The sequence below is a fragment of the Drosophila nasuta genome, chromosome 2L (assembly GCF_023558535.2).
Source record: "Drosophila nasuta strain 15112-1781.00 chromosome 2L, ASM2355853v1, whole genome shotgun sequence".
NCBI lineage: Eukaryota > Metazoa > Arthropoda > Insecta > Diptera > Drosophilidae > Drosophila > Drosophila nasuta.
The window spans coordinates 19,557,041-19,575,438 of NC_083455.1; the positions used below are offsets into that span (position 1 = coordinate 19,557,041).

Sequence of the window (18,398 nt, forward strand, 5' to 3'; positions counted from 1 at the left end):
TTTTGCGGGCGTTTTTTAAAACTCGCGTCACGACGCAGGCGATAAAAAATAAGCAGCAACGGAAGCCGCACAACAAAAAACATGGTATGAAAGAAATCAAGAATATTTTGTATTGTTGTTGTTTGTGCTAGATACACACACACACACAGACAATTAAAAGATATGCACACATTACGTTGAAATATGTCCAAAAGTGAATTATGCACGAAATGAGTCAGAGTTGGGCAAACAAATTGAAAACGTGCCGAAAACATGCGAGAGCAAAAGTTTGAAAAACATTACAAAAATATTGAAAACTTGCAAATGTTGCTGCAGAGGTTAAACATACAGTATTTTTAATAATTGTAATGAATGCAAAAACCAGAAACCAAAAGAACCGAATGCCGAGGTCATCGGTTGACCAAATTTAATTGTCAGCAAATGTTATTGAATTTTTATGTTGCAACAACAAACAAACAAGACTTTGGCTTCACTTCAATATGCAAAAAAAAGAAAGAAGAATTATTCTAGTTGTTGTTGTTGTTGTTGCTGTTTGTTTTTATTGCACGTTGCGTGTCGAGTGAGTTTTGTGTGTGTGTGTGTGTGTGTGCTTCGTTTGTTTAAACAGCTGCCAGAGAGTTGAAAGCAACGAGGAGAAGCAAGCAGCAAACGAACTCCCCCAACAAAAGAAACGGGTGTCGCATGCATAAACATAGTAGATACAAATAACGGGATACAAATGTATCTCTCTCTGTGTGTGTGTGTGTGTGGGAGAGAGAGGGAGGCACATAAATTCCATATGCCAAGCGCCAAAAACTAAACCGAGTTGGGGACTTGGGCCAGACAACTGGCTCAAAGTATTATCAGTCGAAAAACCTTTTTGCGCAAAATGCAATAAAAACAACAAACGCAACTCGCAGGAGAGATTACTTAGCTGCCAGAGAGAGACAGTGAGAGTGGGAGAGAGAGCGAATGAGTGTTAAGCAAACAAATAGAACACACACACACACAAAGAGAACTTCAAAAAGCTCTCATTGAGACGCCATCTGGCGTTGAGAGCCGAAAAACAAAGTTTGATTGACAAACGCAAAACTCGCAAAATATTGCATATAAATTGACCTTAACTTTTCGTAATATGTTTATATTTGACATGGATATTATACACAGAAATGGAATCCTTTTACGTTTTTTGGCCACAGAGAACTTTGCTTATAAAGAAGTTGAACTAGGCAATTTGTGAGTAACAAAGAATTCAATATGGAATAACTGTGAATAAAGAAAACTTTTCGGAAAACTAGAATTGAAATATAAATAGAATGTTCTATTAAGATATACTTGAATATAATATTGGAGAACTAAAATTTATATATAAATAGAGTTTTGTATTGAATATACTTGAATAGTATGAAAGAATAATGATAATTGTTCAATTTGTAGTTCTTAAATTGCAACAATATATTATATTTTCGTGTTCTATCTCTTAGGAGCTTTTGTCAACAATCCTTGGAAAGCATTAGTGTAGAATAGCTCTCGGAAATTTCCTTATTTAAAAGTGTGGAGTAAGCAATCCTGATTATGATCTCAAAATTGTTGAACTCGCAGTTCATAGATTCAATTAACAACTATATTAAATATAATCTTTCTTTACTATATTTTTTTTCGATTACGTTCGCGACCCGAGGAAATGCACTTTACAACATTGTAAAGAAATTTTATAATTTCTGTGTTATAGACAACCCAAGTCTGATTAAGATTGCAAAATTGTTGAATTCGCAGTTCACAGTTCTCAAATAACAACCATATTATAAGCAACATTCTTTCATATCAGCTTTTTCCGGAAGTTCAAATACACACATATATATTTTTATATATTAACCTAACCCAAGTAAATCAAAGGTTTAACAATAATAAGTAGAATTGTTGAATTTGCATTTCTTAGTTCCAAATATTATATATAACAACCCGAGGAAATGCCCCGTTGCAACATTGTAAAGAATTTTTGTATTCTCAAACAGGAAATCAAATACATTATAGAGCACCCAAGTCTGATTATGATCGAAGAATAACAAAAAGTAGTATAAGCAACATTAAAGAATAGTTTCAAAAGAATCTTACAATGCATTGTAGAAGAGAAGCAATCCTAATTCTGATGTCAAAATTATTGAATTTGCAGTTCATAATCTCAAAGAAGAACTTTATTATAAATAACTTTAGTTTCCTATCTTTTTTACTTTAAATGTGCAAGCATAAGTTCGCAAAATTCCCAAAAGCAACATTGTAAAGTATTTTCATAGTTCAAAAAGACTTATAATCGCATAACTATATTATAGGCAACATCGTAGAATAGTTGTCACTATAGAGTAGACAAGTCTGAATAAGATCATATAACTATACTTCCTTTCAAATCTTAGTTTAATATTCTAGATACAATTTGTCTCTAGTTGACATTGCATTTCATTTGCGTGTTTCATTAACACTCGAAAGTTTCCAATCTAATTTTAAAGACTCTCTTCCCCAGACTTTGCTATATACTCCCCCTCCACTCCACTCTTCCTCTTACCCCACTCTGTGTGCACGCTGCGTGTGCAAATATATATTTTATATTTGATATTTACCTAACCCAATTTTGATTTAGTATTTCAAATGCAAATTGTCAGAGAACTGAACATTTTCAACTAAATCCAGAGAACGCAGCCACACGTTATGGCAACCAGGATGCAAAAAGGGGGCATGGGGCATGTGGCATGAACCTGGAGGGAAGGGGCATTGATGCTGTCGCAGCTGTTGGCAATGCATTGTTGTTGTTGTTGTTGTTGGTGTTGCTTTTTGGGGGAAATTTGCTCGTTTTTCGTTGCATTTCCGCAATGGAAACGCTGGCAACGTTTGCACGTAAATTTCAAACAAACAAAATATTTGTTTAATTTATTTTAATTTCGAAGTTGCAGCAGTTGCTGTTTTTCCAGTTTTCAGTTTTCAGTTCAGTTTTTCGTGCAACGAGCAAAAACGTGAGCCGCAGGCTCAGAGCGCGTGTGTATCTAAAGGATGCGCCAGGACAACAACAACAACAACAACAACAACGAGAGCTAAAACTGTTTTTTTTTGAAAAACGAGCCACAATCATAATTCACGCGCATTTCAGAGTGCTAAGCGAGGAGGGGAGAGAGAAAAACAAGAGATGGAAGACAGAAGCCTGAGTTGAGCCCAGGAAATGAAATGAATGTGGGAAAACTCAAAGGAAAAACGCAGCAGGCAGGTAGAAGAGAGAGAGAGAGAGAAAGAGAGTGAGACGCAAAACGAGGCATAAATAAAACAAAGCGCAACCGACAAACGAAATAAAAATAAAAAGCAACAGCAAAGGCACGAAAATAAACATAAAAACGAAAAGCGAAGAAAAAAGAAGAGAGTGAGAGCGAGAGGGAGAGGGAAAGGGAGAGAGGGAGACAGCTAACGACGAGCGACGCATCTTAAGTATCCTGTGTTCTTGCTGTGAAACAACTGTCGAAACCCAAATTCAAAGACACTTCAGGCAACGCCAAGGATACAACGACAACGACAACGACTCAGATACAGATACAGATAAACTGAACGATGTAGATACTTTTCATTAGAGCTGAACACAAATTGAAATTGATATTTATAGGCAGTTAATAGCATTAATTATGTATGAATCATGGCCAGAACAATGGCCAAAACCATTTTGCCATTTGCCACGCCCACCGCCTGCTCCTCTTTAAAAGGGTGGAGGGGGGCCTCACCTTTAATGGCTTTTTAATTATTTGCGCAAAAGTATCTTTTGCTGTCTTTTGCCGTTGCCCTTTATGATATCATTATTGTTATTATTGTTGTCGTCGTTATTATTATTGTTCTTTCAACGGCTCTGCTCTCTTCCTCTTCCTCAACTGCTGCTGCTGCTTCTTCTTCTTCTTTTGCCATTGCTGCTGCTGCTTCTTCTTTCGCTTCACGTCAGCCTAATAATGCCCCCAGAGATCGTTTACCGCTAAAGCTCCGCAGAGAGTTCATTGATTTTTGACTCTCTCTGTGTGTGTTGACAAGTTGACAAAGCGACCAAAGGGGGAGGTGAAGTTGAGGGTGAGGTGTGCGTGTGTGTGTATAGAAGTGTGTGTGTGTGTGCGTCGCAGCTCCAATTAAAATGTCAAATCAAGTCGTTTTATTTATTAAATGATTACACACTACAAAACATAAACATAAACACACACACACAAACACAAACAAAGCGGGAAATAGAGGAAAACGACGCTATAAACTTACGCAAGTCAAGGGTGGCAAAGAGGGAGAGAAGGGAGGGGAGAGAGGGGCGCTAATGGCCGCATAGTTTGTTGAGTGTCAAAAGATTTTTGAACATTTGGGGAATTGCTTGTTAATCGCACACAAATTGGAAAAGTGTTGACTGAGTGAAAGATTGAGTGATTGACCGCCTGATTGACTGACTGATTGACCGCCTGATTGACTGACTGATTAAGTTTCGTTTAGCAGGGGTCGGGGTAGCAAACTTTTTGTGCCAAATAAAAGTTGAGCAAAAGCTGTCAAACGATCAAAGTGCGAAAGAATGAGAGAGCGAGAGAGAGAGAGAGAGAGAGAGAGAGAGAGCAACTGAACCAACCCAAGAAGTCAACGAATAAAACTAACGGTAAAAACTGTCAACGACTGGGCAGCAAAAACTTAACGTCAAAGCGCCAGCTAAAAACTTGACTTAACGTAACGTGACGGCAAAGCAGAAGAAAAAAAAAAAGAGTTGAAAGCAACAACAGGTGCAAGAGGGAAAAAGGGAGGAGAAGATGGAACTTGTCGATGAAGCTGTCATAAACAAAACTTGTGTGTGTGTGTGTGTGTGTGTGTGTGAGAGAACAACAACAAAAACAACTAGAAAATGCAGCAAATGCAAAAAGGAAACGCAAAATTGAAAAGTAGCCGAGACAATTTACTCAATGGAAACTGACTAAAGAGAAATACAGACACAGATAGATAGATAGAGAAAGACAAGGGAAGTTGGGTAATTTGGATTTAAGAACTAGAAAACACACATTTCATTCATTTCGATGGCATCGATAAGCCAATAGCCAACTTTAGAGTCTGAGAATGCCATTCTCAGAAAAGCAAAGGAAATCATAAGCCATAATAAAGACACGCACAAAAGCAATAGCAAAAAGCCATTGCAGCTTTTCTTTTTTGGTAAAAGAAAAGTGTTTTCTAAGCTCTTTGAATACAAATAGTTCAATTTCTAGATTCTCAGATATGCTTTTGCTTGCCAAACGAAAATTGATATAAAATACAGCAAATGGAATGAAAGAAACTGTTTTCGGAAACTATTCAAAGATGAATAAAAGTTCTTAAAAATGGATTTCCAAAAGTTTAGAGTCACTTCAGACTTGTTATTTTAAATCACAAGCAAAGTAATTAATTAATTAGGAATGCTAAAACATCTAAGAAATATGTATATCTATATAGATCAGGTGACATTAACAGATCATACAATCTCCAATTGCAAGTAATCAAGATCTCTTAGTTATTTCCTGCTTAACAATTCCCATGATATATTTGATCTCTTGCTTGGAATTTTATCCCATGCGAGACGAAGCAGCGTGCAAAGAGTATATAATATTTTCTTATCCGACGTTTACACCTGTTTTTATCTCGCTATTTACTTCTCCTCTTATATCTCATATCCCATTTGCATATCGTAGTTGTGGTTGTGCTTTTTTTTGTTTTGTCTTGTGTAAACTTACCGATTAAAAATAATTTGCCAAAGCTTTGTCTTCTTGTAGTGCAGCTGCTGCTTCTGTTGTTGTTGTTGTTGTTATTGCTGCTGTAGCTGTTGTTGTTGCTTGCGCTTTTTGCTGTTGTCGCGCTCCTCGCACTTCTGTTTACTGTTGTTGCTCTCATTTTGTCGTAGTTTTGGGTAATCGTTGTTCTTGTTGTCGTTATTGTTATTAGTATTATTATCGCAGCAAAAGTTTTGCCAGTGTGTTACTATCTCCTTCTTCACTCTTTCTATCACTTGCACTTGCACTTGCTGCAGCGCCCTCTGCTAGTTTTAGCAGCAGCGCCACATTGCGGCCGAAAAATCCAAACACGAAACTGTTATTGTTGTATTCGAAACGTAACGAACGTTAGGCGAAAGAGTAATCAAAATAACAACAACAACAACAAACACTTAACACAAAAACTTCAAAATTCAAGATGGCGGCGCGTCTGCTTGGTTTGTTGGCCCTTCTGTTGGCCAGGTCTTAAACCTCAAGCATTTTCTTTGCTGTGTTGCTCTTGCACTTTAAACACACACATGCATGCAGGCATACGCACATACGCATACACGCACACACACCTATTCACTGTTATAATGGGTCGTTTGCTTTGCTCTTGCGTTTGCTGCTTGTTGTTGTTAATCAGAAATCACTCGAGTTGTTGTTGTTGTTGTAGTTGTATGCAGGCGACGACAACGACGCTTGAAAGGTTTCCAAGAAACTCACATACACACATATACGCATACACTCGCAGTAGTCGCGACACACGTAAAAACCTTTTTTAAGCGACGCGCGCTGCTCCTGCTTCTTCTTCTTCTGCTTCTTTTTCTACTTGTTGTTGTGTGAGCTCACAAAACCGGTTTGACAGGTAAGAAGAGAGCGCCAAGCTGCTGCTGCTCCCGCTGCTGCAGTCGCGTAGTCCGAGATCAAGTAAAACTAATGATGCCAAAGCCGGCGTCGACGTTGATGACGCAGCTGCTGCGCTGCTTTTGTTTTTGCTTTTACGTTAACTGCTTGGGTTTGCTTTGCTTCGTCGCTTGTTGTTGTTGCCTTTGTTGTTTCTTGTTGTTTAATAGTTTTACTCACACACACTTGCACTAAACACACTCACTTTGCCAATTGTAGTTGTTGTTGTTAGTAATGCAATTTGCAAAATACTTTTCGTTATGGCTTTTTCTTTCAATAATTATGAACAACACTTTTTAAATTTGTAACGGGTTGTAAACAAATACGAGAGAACAGCTCGCCAGAAAACGCGACGCAAATATTTTCGATTGTTTGCTGCGCCGAGCGACAGCGCGACACGTCCGTTCGAAGCGGCAAATGAAAAGAGAATGAAGAATGCATACGAAATCAACGAAACACCAACGAAGTCCAAAGAGAGCGCGCGCCCACTGTAAACGAAGGTACGAAAATTTCTCTTGCTTTTTGCTTAAGCAACCACCACGCTCTCTCTGTTGTGCGCTCTCTATGCTACCTTTGTCGCTTAAGCAATAAGCATTGTCTTGGGACCAGCAACGCAACAGGCCTTGGCCAGGTGTTGCGATCCAATTAAGAGAACGCGATCACTGCAGCTCAACGTATATATTTAAAATGTATTATTTTTATTAAATTTATTTTTTTACTACTTCGTGCAACGGCTGTAAATGAATAAAAATTTGGGGTGAATACTTTTTCAAAACTGAATCTAATTTCTTATAATCCCAGGTCTTATATAGCTAACTATAGTTTCTTAGCCCTTTTTGACTTTGTATAAAGGTATCGCAGCACATGTCCCCTTTACCCTCTATTGGGGTGTCAAGTGCATTTTTAATTATTTGTCACATTTATTTAGTCTTTGTCTAACTCGGTGCTCTCTGACGTCTTCATGCTTATTCCTAAACATGCTTCATTAATAATCGTTTGCTTAAACAGCGAGCGATGTCGCATGCGTTTTTCAACCGTCTGCTGTTGCATGCGATTTATGCACAGCTTCGTTTATTCAAAACGATGCAAAGAGAGCGGCTTGCAAAGAGCACTGGCTGTTAACAGCGCGCCAACTTAACGAAGCACAACTGAACGAAGCGCACTCTCATTGCGCACTTAACAGCGCTAAGAGAGCGATGTCTCAGTAGCGCTTAACAGACTGTTAACAGGCATAGCAACACGTAGCGATTTGTGCGCGACTTGCGCAGCAAATGCACGCGTTTTGCTAGCGATTTTTCGTAAACTTGTTTTTAGCTGTTGCGCGTTGTTGGCCAACAAGTTTTGGAAAATCGCCTGACGTGGTAGAGGAAAAACCAGTTGGTTGACTTGGCCAGCAGCAGTAGCAGCGACAACAGCAACCGCAACCAACACACATTAACGACTTACGATCAAGTCAAGCAGTTTCAACAACAACAGCAACAGCAACAAAAACAAAACTGCGCAGGGGCAACGTCTTGTCTTGGTTTGAAAGAGATGGCAATAGGTGTGATTGCTTTTGGCAACTGCGGCTTGGAGAGCTTCGTTCAGTTTAACCGCTGGTTCGCTTGCTCGCTCTCGCACACTCTGGACTTGAGATCTACTTTTAACCAGTTTGGCGTGCGAGTTTTTGTTGCCTTTGCTTTTTCTTCTTTGCGCTTTTAACGTTCTTTTGCTGTCGCCAGAGTTCATGTTTGCTTTGGCTGCCGTTGAAGGCGGCCTCAGCTCCCCCTTCTCCCCTCCTCCTCCTCACCCCTTCTCCTCCTTCACTTGACAACCAGTTTGAAAACTTGTTCTTGCTGGTGTTGCATGACAAAAGCTGATTACTGTGTAACTCGCTGTGAAGCACGCGCTTTGCATGACAAATTCAGTAGAAAATAAGAAAAATCAAAATGTAAATATGTTTTTTTTGTTTTCTTTTTTTTTTACACATTTTCAATGTTTATTGAATATTTGATTTAAAAGTGCCTACGGCGGCCAGCGACGTGGACAACAACAGTGGCTACTGAGTATCCCTCACTCTTCCTCCCTCTCTCTCTCTCTTTCTCTCTATCTGTCTTTGTCGCCATCTCCTGCTTGTCTTTGACTCCTGCGGATGCGACAGGCGACGCATACAAATTGCTTAGGAGATTAGCAGAAGACAGTTGTAGAAAGGGGGTGGTGGAGAGCGGTGGGGGAGGGGGAAGTGGAGACTAGTGGCAACTCTGGCTAATGGCGACCAGAGCAGTGAAGAGATTTGTGCCTTCAGGTGCCGCTCTCTAAATGCCACGCCCTCTGTTGCAAATCAGACGCCTCAAACACGCAAATCTCTTGTAATTACCTTTAGGCCAAACATTTTCCCTCTCTCTCGCTCTCTTTACTATTTGTTGTTGTGGCTGCTGCTGTAATTGCTTTAATTTTACAGTTTGACGCATAAATTTTCCTCCGCATTTCCATGAATATTAATAACAAAAATGCTGCCTTTGCTGCTGGGAAATTCCTCGAGTCGTATTCAATAAGTACAGCGTACAGAGAAGAGAGACACAGAGAGAGAGAAGAGAGACACAACTGGAGACAGACACGAAATCCCGAATTATGCATTCAAAATGAATGCTCATAATACGTGGGGAGGTTATCCCCTCTCCCTCTCCCTCTCCCTCTCCCTCTCATTAATTACCTAACTACTATTAAACTCTGTTTCTCCCTCTTCTACTTTTACCTGCTATTGATTTGGCCATGGCCAAGTCTCAACATTGGCTAATTGAGTTGAGATTGTTTCTCTTGAGATTCAAGAGACCTTGGCTTTGATCTAATGTTGAGATTACTTTTGGCAGTCTTATTGTGATTCTCAGAAGAGAAGGCAAGAGTGAGTTACAAAGAATGAGAATAATAGCTTAATTAGAAAAACACAATCCACTCAAAATTTAAGTATTGTCTTTGCAAATTAATATTAAGAAACATATACTAAAGTAGATAATTAGCGAGATATGTTGAAGAAGATAGAGGAACAATGGGAAAAATATATAATTAAATTGTTATTTGAGATAACAAATTGGAAATATGAATTGATTAGCGAGATAAATTGAAGAAGATTGAGAAACAATTGGAAATATATAGAATTAGAGATAATAAATTGGAAATATGAATTGATGGATAACGAAACATCTACTTAAAATCATAATTAGAGAAATAAATTAAAGAAGATTGAGATACAATTGGAAATATATAGAATTAGAGTTATTTAATTATAAATATAAGTTGACATAGAGCCAAAAACATATAAAAAAGGAATAAATCAATATTAGCATAACTTATATCCAATAAGAAATTCCAATACATTTTGAATATCAATAAAAGTTTGCTTTAGATATTCTATTTATTCATGCAATCAGAATCCCCATTAAATATAAAAATGATTTCTCCCAAATTAAAAGAAATCCAGTTTTATTAAATTTAGATATTTATTGCATCTCAAAATTGATCTAAGAACTTTAAATGAAAAACTTATCTGCAAAGTTAATGAAGCTTTAAGAATGTCGTTGATTATTAACTTTATTAAAACCGTTTCAGAAAATTGTATAAGATTAAAACATGTAGAATAAAATAAAATTATAAATGCAATTTGAAATGGATATGAAAATATAAGTAAAATAAACGTCTCGAGCTACAAGTTAAGATTGAAATAATTCTAGAGATAGGTTCAAGAATAGTTATGGACATAACATGAAAAGTCACCTTTAGATAACTTAAGATATTTTATATATATAAAGTGTTTCCCCTAGAGAACCTTGAAATTACATTAATCTATATAGGACTTATACGAAAAACTCAACATATTTTATCTTGCATTAAACATCACCTGAGTTATATCACAATTTTCCATTAGTAGCAAAAACTTTAAATCCCAAACATGAAAGAAAAGAATAACAAAGTATATTTTTAATTCAATCATAATCCTGACTGATGGGTTCTGAAGTTTGAAAGTCAAATCCCTGCTAAGCTGGGTCGCTTAGATTGTATTTGTTTACCCATTTGAAAGGGGGGATTATTTCCCCCTCTTTCCCCCTCGCAGTCAAGGTTGCAACGCAATTGAAGCTCTCAACGAAACGATCGAAAGAGATCAACAAATGCGATCAAGTGAAAAGTGTGGAAAGCCAAAGGCCAAAAAGTCAGTTGAGCTCGCTTTAAACGAGGGAGATCGAATTTCCCTCTTCTTCTTCCCTTCCTTCGCCCCCTTGAATTGGAAAGAACGTTCTTCGATCGATTGGCAATCGCTGAGGCAAATGAGTCTCTGATGCTCAAAGCAAAACAAACGAAACGAAAACAAAATTAAGCCACAATAGAGAACAAGAGAGGGAGAAGAAGCAGGGGAATATAAAGAAGAAGCAGTAGAAGAAATTAAAGTACGATCCGTGATCGCATGATCCATGATCTTGTGCATTTCTTGGACTCTCGGGGGCTTGAATTACAAACAGATTAAGAAGCCAACGGGCTGTGAGGGCAGCATAACAATGAGTTATCAAGAGAGTGGAAGAGAGAGGGAGCGGGGGAAGGGGGCAGGAAAAGCGTGGTAGCCGAGGGACAAGGAGGGAAACGCGACTCTAAGCTGAACACAGGTAGAAGAACAATGAGAAATGAAGAAATGAAGTGGAACGTTAAGGTCGCCACAGTCTAGAGACAAGGGAGGGAATCAAACAGAGAGAGAGAGATGGTGTGGAGAGGGGGGAGCAGCAACTTAAGCAGGGGCAGCGGCAAGAGGAAATCCACTGAAGCAAAAAAAAAAATAGTAAATGCAAACGCAAAAAAAGAAAGAAGAGCAGAAAAACCGAGACGAGAGTCAAAGAGTTGCGAGTTGTCAGGTGAGTGGGGGATGAGAAGGGAAGGGGAAGGGGTGGATAGGGGAAGGAGGACAGGAGCAGGTAGGAGACATCAACATCACATTGCGGGCTGTCAGTCAACTGGCAACTACTCCGCATCGCCAACATATGGACAGCGACAAACGATGACCAACCAACAACCAACAACCAACAACAACAGCAACCAACAACCAACGACAATGGTCGTGTTGCTGGCCAAAAAGCAACCACAAGACAACTCCAAGTCCAAGTCGAAGATGCAGACCGATTGCTACACTAAACAACATGCTACAAGACTAAGATAATAACTAAACAAGTAAGAAAGTTACAGTCGAGTGTGCTCGACTGTGAGATCCATTTTGAATAAAAGTAATATATTGCGGTATCGGGTCGGAGATGCCTCCTTCTACCTTAAAGTGTGATGATAAATAATTATTATAATAAGCAACAGCTCCAGATATTAGGACTAAAAGTTATATAGTTATATAAGTTTTAAGTTTTTTAAAATAACTTTAACATTATAGTTAAACACCTAAAAAGATAATAAACATATTTTTATAAATGGAATTCAACGAGGAAAATAATAATCAGATAGACTGTCATATAAAAATGAAATAAATTACTAAATGAATAAATTATTTTATTACTAGATAATTTGCAACATTTTACTGTTTGTTAACTTTATAGATTTAATATATGTACAATTTATAACTTACATACATATACTGAAATAATATGTTTAATACAAATTATAAGGTTGTTTGCTAATATAACATATTAATAGAGAAATTTCTTTGTTAAAATAGAATGTAATAGAATAGAATATAATATAATATTTGTTAAGGATTTTTAAGTATAAAATAACATGATACCAAAATCTTTTAACTTATAACTTTTAAACATCAAAAACTATAAGCAAAAAAATCTAGAAATACGAAGTTAAATATGTATGAACAACCAAAAGAATATCATTTACCAAAGATATAAATTTGTCGTTTTTAAAGATCTTTCTTATAAAGGAAAAAAAAGTCTGTAAAATTTTTCCAGCATTTCTGGCATTTTTTTTCTGCAATGAAATGAATCCCAAATTACGAGATTAATAATAAAATAATATTACAAATTTTAATAATATATATTTATAGTACATATGTTATAGTAAAGAGCACTAAAAATATAATCAATTTGTATAAAAATATATAATTTTCAACAAAAGAAAACAATTGAATATCTTTTTTTGTTTTTCAAAGTATTCTATCGTTTTCATTCGGGGAAATTATACATATATTTCGAATTAGAAATATTTGCAAGTAGTTGGAATATTTTCAGAAAGAAACTAGAAAACAAGTAAGAAAGCTACAGTCGAGTGTTACAATTACTATAGTTATAATTGTATACTATATACCAAAATTCGCGACTGTAACTTTAAAATTACGTTTGTAATTCGATTTATCAATTTGCGGGGGCGGAAGTGGGCGTAGCAAAATTTTGAAACAAACTTGATCTGCATGCAAACATAACAAATACTGTCGAAAAAAAATTAAAGCTCTATCTCTTATAGTCTCTGAGATCCAATGTTTCATACGGACGGACAGACAGACGGACAGACGGTATAAATATTCAAATATTTGTGAGTAGTATTCTTTAGAAGAGCATAAGTATTTGGAGTCATGCTTAGCATACATGTTGCGATATGTTTTAAAGCAAGTATTTTAAATAGTGCTCTCTTATGTTGTCGAGTGTCTCATGTGGCAAGTACTTAAACTGGCCAATGTCTGCCAGGTTTTCTTGCCTCGACGATGTGCGTTGCATGTGTGAGTGTGCGTGTGTGTGTTTGTTGCATGTTGCCTGCTGCCTGTTGAATGTTGTTGTCCGTTGCCTGTTGCCTGTTGGTCTTGTCGTCTGCCTGGCTGAGTTAATTATAGGTTGAGGTTTACGAACCCAAAAGAAGAGACGCCGCAGCTGCAGCAAGCAGACTTGAGGAGATTCACGTCTCGCAACTCAAGACGCAACTCGGAAGAGTTGAACACAGTTGAAAAAAAAAGTAAAGCCAAAGGATGCAATTGCAAATTGCAGGCTCTATGAAAATTGGAACAGCCTGCGGTTGAATCTTAAAACGAAACGCAAGTCAGCCATTTGCCACATGTTGTTGTAATTTGATTAAAAGAAAACGAAACAACACACACAAAAAATACAAAAGGAAGGAAAAATCTCTAAAAACTCATGCACCACTTGAGGGCTGCTGCATCTTAATATCGAGAGAGAAGAATCAAAGTCGGAATCAGAGTCGAACCACATATGAGCCATTAGCCAGCGCCACGATTACGACGTAATTTTCTTTGATTTCCCCCCTGGCTGAGAGAGAGAGGGGTGGGGGAAAAGGCAATTGCTCCATAAGGAACTCAATGGGAATTAAAATGTTTGTTTGTGCCCATTGAAAGCGGAACAACAACAATGCCAAACACAACAAAAAATATCGTTATACTCTCTCCTCCATTTCTCTCCTCCATCTCTCTCGGCCAACACTTGAGACCGCCCATTGAGTACGATAAGGGGAAAGGAAGGAGGGGGAGGACAGCTACCCGAAATTCTTTTTGTGCGTTTCTGGTCTCTAATTTAATTTCCAATTGAACATAATCCGTTTTGCGTTCTCCTCGAGTATTTGTCATAAAAAAATTTGATGAGTAAATAAAAAGCAACAAATAAAAACGAGTCGAACTTGATGTTACCCTGTAGTTTAATTATTATCTGATATGCGTCTATCAATTTGGGAAACCAATTTTAATTACTCCAACTTTAATGGGCGCCGAGTTCGCTGAGAACAGAAGAAAATATCATGAGGGTGTTTTTACATTTGTCAAGATAATTGTTGAATTTATGACTCGATTGCTGGGAAATTTGAATGAAACATGCACAGGAAAAATATTTAATTGCATGTACAATTTACTAACGATATTCTAAGTAATTTGGCTTTAATTAAAAATCTTTAAATTACAATTTTTTTCAATAATAAATTTAGTTTTTGCTGATAATAAGATAGATAGTATTAACAAGCAACTGCATACCAAATTTGAGAACTCTAAGTTTTATAACTTCCGAGTTACTTGAGAACAGAATTCCTAAAACTTATATTGATTACTGTTAAATTTAAGATTTGTTCTTAATTAGATCAAAAGTGTTAGTAATAAGCACCTACAGGACAAATTTCAGAGTTCACAGTTCAATACCTGCTGAGTTACTTGAGAACAGCTCATATTTAATAAAAATATTTCAAAAGTGTATTTAAGTTAGTATTAAATTAAGATTATGTTCATTATATGCTTGATGATGTTTATAAGCAACTAGAGAACAAACTTCAAAAGTTGAAGTTTAACCTATGCTGAGTTCCTTGAGAATCAAAATGTATTATATTATACTAATTATGGAAGTGTACTTTCATTAGTATTCAAATTAACTTTGCTCATATAAATACCGAAGAAATTTCATAACTCACAGTTTAATAATAGCCGAGTTACTTGAGAACAGATTATATTCAAACAATTTGTAGTTTAGTATTAAATTTAACGAAATTAAAGAATCAAAATGTATTATAACATACATAATAATACTGAAGAAAAATTCAGAACTCACAGTTTAATAATAGCTGAGTTCCTTGAGAACAAAATATATTCTACAAATTATTAAGATGTATTTTGGATAGTATTCAACAAAATTTTTGTTTATATTAATACAACACAAATTTCATAATTGTTGGTTTACTAACTGCTGAGTTCCTTGAGAACAAAATGTATGTATTCGAAAAATTATTGAAGTGTATTTTGGTTAGTATTCTGTTAATTTTTTTTAAATAATACCAAACAAGTTTCAGAACTCTTAGTCTTATAACTGCTGAGTTACTTGAGAACATAATATCTTTTAAAAATTTGTTAAAATGTATTTTAGTTAGTTTTAAACACAATTTTTGTTGAGAATGTTTATAAGCAACTACTGGAAAAATTTCAGAAGTCTAAGTTTACAAAACTTTTAAATACAAATCTTTGCATTTTTTGCATACCTCTTTGAATGTTATGAAGATTGTAGGGTATGCGAAATAAAATGAAATGAAATAAATCGTTGGGCAGCTTTGTAATTGCCTGAGGGCTTAAGGAACTGAACGCGACACCTTCGTCTTTGCCACATTTCATGTTCCATTCTACGCTGTTGACCATAACAAGCTCGAACATGAACAAATGTTGCAATATAATGAAATGTTTGTCAACAACAGACATAGACACATTTAGCAGTTATCCGTAAGCGATAATTTGAATGGTCTGCGGTTTTATAATGCTCCAGGAAACAAATTTCTACAGGTTTCTAAAGCTTTTCACCCAAACGCTCAACGTAAATAATGGCAACATTTTCAACAATTTCTTTGCAGGACATTTTGAAATGTGGTTTGACACAGTCACAGTTTGTTTGGCTTCTCCTACCACAAAATAATTAAAAGGAAAACTCCACAATTTGTGGATAAAAATGTGTGATTAAATAATTGAAGGAAATTGACTATAAGAAGTAAATATTAAGTATACAAAATACTTTAAAACTTAAAAAAAATTTCATTTCTGCAGTTTATCGTAAAATACTTAGCATACATTTAAAAAGTGTTGACTTTGGGTTCTAATATGAAATCTAAAGTTTAAAAGTCATTTAATATTATATTTTAAATAATAAGAAAACCATTTTTGTTTAATTTATGCAAAATTTCTCTCTGCCTTTCTTTTGCTTTTATTTAGAAATTCTTTTAAAATGAATTTTGTAATAAAAAGTAATTTCAAACATTTCTTTTAAACATTTTTTTTTCACCAGCAAAGTCTTTTTAATTTGTAGAAGATTTCTCTCGCTTTGTATTAACTATCTTTTAATACTAAAATTACATTTAGTAACAGCTCATTTAAAAATAAATGTTTAAGTAAAAAAACATCATTTGAATATTTTAAAGATATAATTTGATTTTATTTTCTATTTAAATATTTAAGAAAAAAACACAATTCTAATATTTTGAAGATATAATTTTATTCTTTTTAATTTATGGAGTACTTTTCACTAAATTTGTTAATATTAAAAATAAAAGTTCAATATAGTTTCATAAAAAATATTATTTATTAATTTCAATAAATTTGTATTCATTTCTTCTTCTTATTACTTCCCGCTTCTCTTCAAAATCTAAATGAGGAAATCATTTCATAGTTTATCAAAAGAAAATAAATTTTACTTATATTTAAAATTGTAAATTTTTTTACTATTGCAGCTATAAATAAAGCACTCTTCAGGATATTAACTCGTTGCAAAAGTCGCTATTACTTTGTTCTTGATTCGATTACACAAATTTGCGCTATAAACTATGCATTTATAATGGCAATCCTTGATCCTTTTAGCTTTGGTAGCATCAGCAGCAGCTAAAAAGCAGCTTTCATAACAATTTGTTGCATTATATCACAACATCTTTCGCTTGTAATTCGATTAAAAAATTGTTTATTCAAAGAGTTTGCCAACTTACATTAGAGTCTGTTGGCAAAAGCAGCAGCAACTGGTCAACTTCCAGGACCATCCAACATCTCCATCTCTCTTTCTCTCTCTCTCTCTCTCTCTCTCTCTGTCTTTCCGCTTGCCTCGCCCCCTTGTGATACATCGACATGAAACATTCCAAGTTAATCCATTAGATGCATTGCATTTTTAATTTGACATTTACAATATAAATTTGCGCTTGCTGCAACACTCGAGAATTGTTGTTGTTGCTGTTGTTGTTGTTGTATCAATGATGACCAGAAAACTGACCACTTGGCAGCAGGCGATTGTCGTTGGGGGCTTTCCGACACGGATTCCCACAGCCCGCAAAATAGTTTAAATATTAAATTAACGAATTCGCCGGATTTTCACCGTTGCATTGTATCGCGAGCATACGAGCGACAAATCCCTGGGGCCATAGGCGATTTTGCACACTCTGACCGCTAGATGGCGCATTTGCATCCACAATTGTCATTTACCGACACGATTTGAATTGCATGGGGAGAGGGGAAAAGTGTGGTTGGTGGAGGGGGAGGGGAAACCAAAACAATCTATTGAATTATTCATGCGACACATGAGGTTGCAATTGAAGCTATTGCCAAATTGATTGAGTCCCAAAATTTCGAAGAGTACTAAACGTTAAGAGGGGGAATGTTAAAGCATTCTTAAATTTTCGGATTAGTGCTAAATAAAAACACTGGATTATCAAGAAAGTCAGAATGGTAACAATGGTGGATATGTTCTTAGTACTAACTATGTATTTAATTCCCTTCATGGTTTGTTCCAAAATAATAAAGTTTTTATAGTATAAATAAGTGTACAAAATAATTGTTTTAAAGAAGGGAAATTGTTTAGAAATTTAACAAATTTGTTAAAAAATATAATTGCTTTTTATACACTTATATATGACATGCTCGAAAATTTTCGATTCTTTATATAATAAATGCAACAAATTTATTAAATTTCTGAGCAATTTCGTTATACTATATAAAATTGAATTTTTTTAATGTAACGATACACATAATGTAGCCTTCAGTATATTAAAGTATTTTTGCAGTATATTAAAGAGGTATATTTTATGAATAATTGTGTATGATCTTACTTTTATTAAAAAATGGATTTCTTGATCATTTTAATGTATTTTTTTAATCGTTCTTGTAAGTACGTATGTAAGTAGATTTTGTATAATTAATGGTGAAAACTTTTAAAAATTAAAGCACCATAGATTTGATTTTTATTGAATTTTACAAAAAATATGATACAAAATAAATATACCTTATATACATAGATACTAAAAATATACCAAACGATATATTTGGTATACTGATATAGATACATAGAT

At 35.4% G+C, this 18,398-nt stretch overlaps 1 protein-coding gene across 1 annotated transcript in view; it reads right to left on the minus strand.

Moving 5' to 3' along the window:
* Positions 1 to 7,067, minus strand: part of LOC132784252 (cell adhesion molecule Dscam2) — a 124,271-nt gene extending 117,204 nt beyond the window's left edge. The window contains exon 1 of the mRNA XM_060789743.1: positions 5,724 to 7,067. Within this exon, the coding sequence (XP_060645726.1) occupies positions 5,724 to 5,880 (157 nt within the window). The 5' untranslated portion in view covers positions 5,881 to 7,067. The remainder of the gene's footprint in view (positions 1 to 5,723) is intronic.
* Between the last annotated feature and the right edge of the window lie 11,331 nt (positions 7,068 to 18,398).